We start from the raw sequence: 1639 nt of genomic DNA on the forward strand, positions 1-1639 counted from the left end.
ATATTATCAGAAAGGTTAAAGGTCGTCCAATGAGTTCAGCTATTTTTAGAGAACTAAATATTTTGAGATACTGACAGATGTTTTGATTTTCTGAGCAAAAACTTAATATACTGAAGAGGATAAACTGTTCAGGTGAAACAAATAGTGTGTGTGTGTGTGAGTGTGAGTGTGAGAGAGTGAGTGAGTGAGTGCGAGTGTGTTACCTGGATGTGTACTCCATCGACAGCACTGCTGATGGAGTCCAAGGAGGGAACATGTCTCACTGATCCAGACTGATACATACTGCAAAAACATAAACAAAAAAATAGCTCACTAAAAATGTTGTAATTAAAATACACACGGGTGATCTGTTAAAACTGTGCACAAAGATCACGAATTATTCTTAACTGTTAAGTTTCACGTTTACAGCTTTTAGAGACGCGCTTTCAGTTTTACTAGCAACAACTTTTTCACTAGTCGTGTTAAGAAACAAACACGTTTGGCTGCAAAACGTTGAATAAAAGAAGAAATGAAGTGTCATGAGTAACCAGCTGTGGTGTGTGTGTGTGTTACCTGCTGATGCTGCTCTTCCTAGACAGAGTGTTACTGGGAGAAGCTGGAGGAGTCTGATAGCTGTAGTTGAAATCAGAACCCTTCAGGTCCAAAATCACCTGAGAAACAAGAAATAAAACACAAATAACGTGAATAAATGTTTCTCTGCCCCTCAATACTTCCTGTTCCCAAAACCCAAAGATTCCCACTGAAGACTTTAATCTTCAGAACAGTTTCATTTATCTAGTGTTTAATCAAACAGGAGGAGGTAGTGCATTTGTTGGGGGACTATTTTCAGCGGCGGATTAATCCACATTTAGTTTTTTTTAATAGTTTTTGGATGAACTAAGAACATATTTGTTTGCGAGATAAAATAAGTACCAGTAGTGGTACTAAAGTTGTAATATTTGGCCAGAGGGTGGCGCTAGAGGAATAGGAAGAAGAAGAGAAAGGGGAAGAGGAAGAGGAAGGTACCTGCTCGCTGGCTGGTGGGAGTTTATTGGGCTCAGCTGTCAGGTTGGTCAGATCTTCCAGAATGGTCTGCAGGTGAGTCACCTCACCCAGCATGTTGATCTCATGGTCCTACACACACACACACACACACACACATTCATGATTATTCTGGTTAAACAGACTTTAAAGGCCACACACCCACACACCCACACACACACACACACACACACACACACACACACACACACTGACCAGTACGGGCTTCAGCATGCTGACGAAGCTGCAGTAGCGCGCCCTTTCCTCTATCAGCGCTCTGCACACGGCCCTCTTCTCCGTCTCCTCCAGGACGGCGTAGCGCACGTTGACGTCCTGCAGCGCGCTGTCCAGCTGGCCGCGCACCTCGTCCTTCCCTACAGAGAGAGAGAGTAAAGAGCAACCACTCGTCAAGGACGCTCTAGTAAAGCGAACGCACCTGCAGCGAGGCAGAACGCTACACCTGGTCATTCTATTGGTTATTGCACAAACACAATCCAAGAGCAGAGGAGGAATCTGAGTACACAGAAGAAGTGTGAGGAGAAGGGATGAGGAGAGGAACACACGCACGGCTGTAATACTCAGATCCTACCAGCAGGGATCAGCGCACACGCGCGCGCGC

The 1639-nt window shown here is 44.8% G+C and overlaps 1 protein-coding gene across 2 annotated transcripts in view; it reads right to left on the reverse strand.

Annotated features, from left to right (window-relative positions):
- The window catches only part of mtss1 (MTSS I-BAR domain containing 1), a 23058-nt gene that overhangs the window by 13794 nt on the left and 7625 nt on the right, over positions 1 to 1639 (reverse strand). For both annotated transcript variants that reach the window (XM_031857913.1, XM_031857821.1), the window contains exons 4-7: positions 1237 to 1394; positions 1006 to 1113; positions 553 to 650; positions 204 to 282 (exon numbers count right to left, since the gene is read on the reverse strand). In XM_031857913.1, the coding sequence (XP_031713773.1) occupies positions 204 to 282; positions 553 to 650; positions 1006 to 1113; positions 1237 to 1394 (443 nt within the window). The remainder of the gene's footprint in view (positions 1 to 203; positions 283 to 552; positions 651 to 1005; positions 1114 to 1236; positions 1395 to 1639) is intronic.

This window comes from Anarrhichthys ocellatus, unplaced genomic scaffold (assembly GCF_004355925.1).
Source record: "Anarrhichthys ocellatus isolate YVR2014 unplaced genomic scaffold, GSC_Weel_1.0 scaffold1, whole genome shotgun sequence".
NCBI lineage: Eukaryota > Metazoa > Chordata > Actinopteri > Perciformes > Anarhichadidae > Anarrhichthys > Anarrhichthys ocellatus.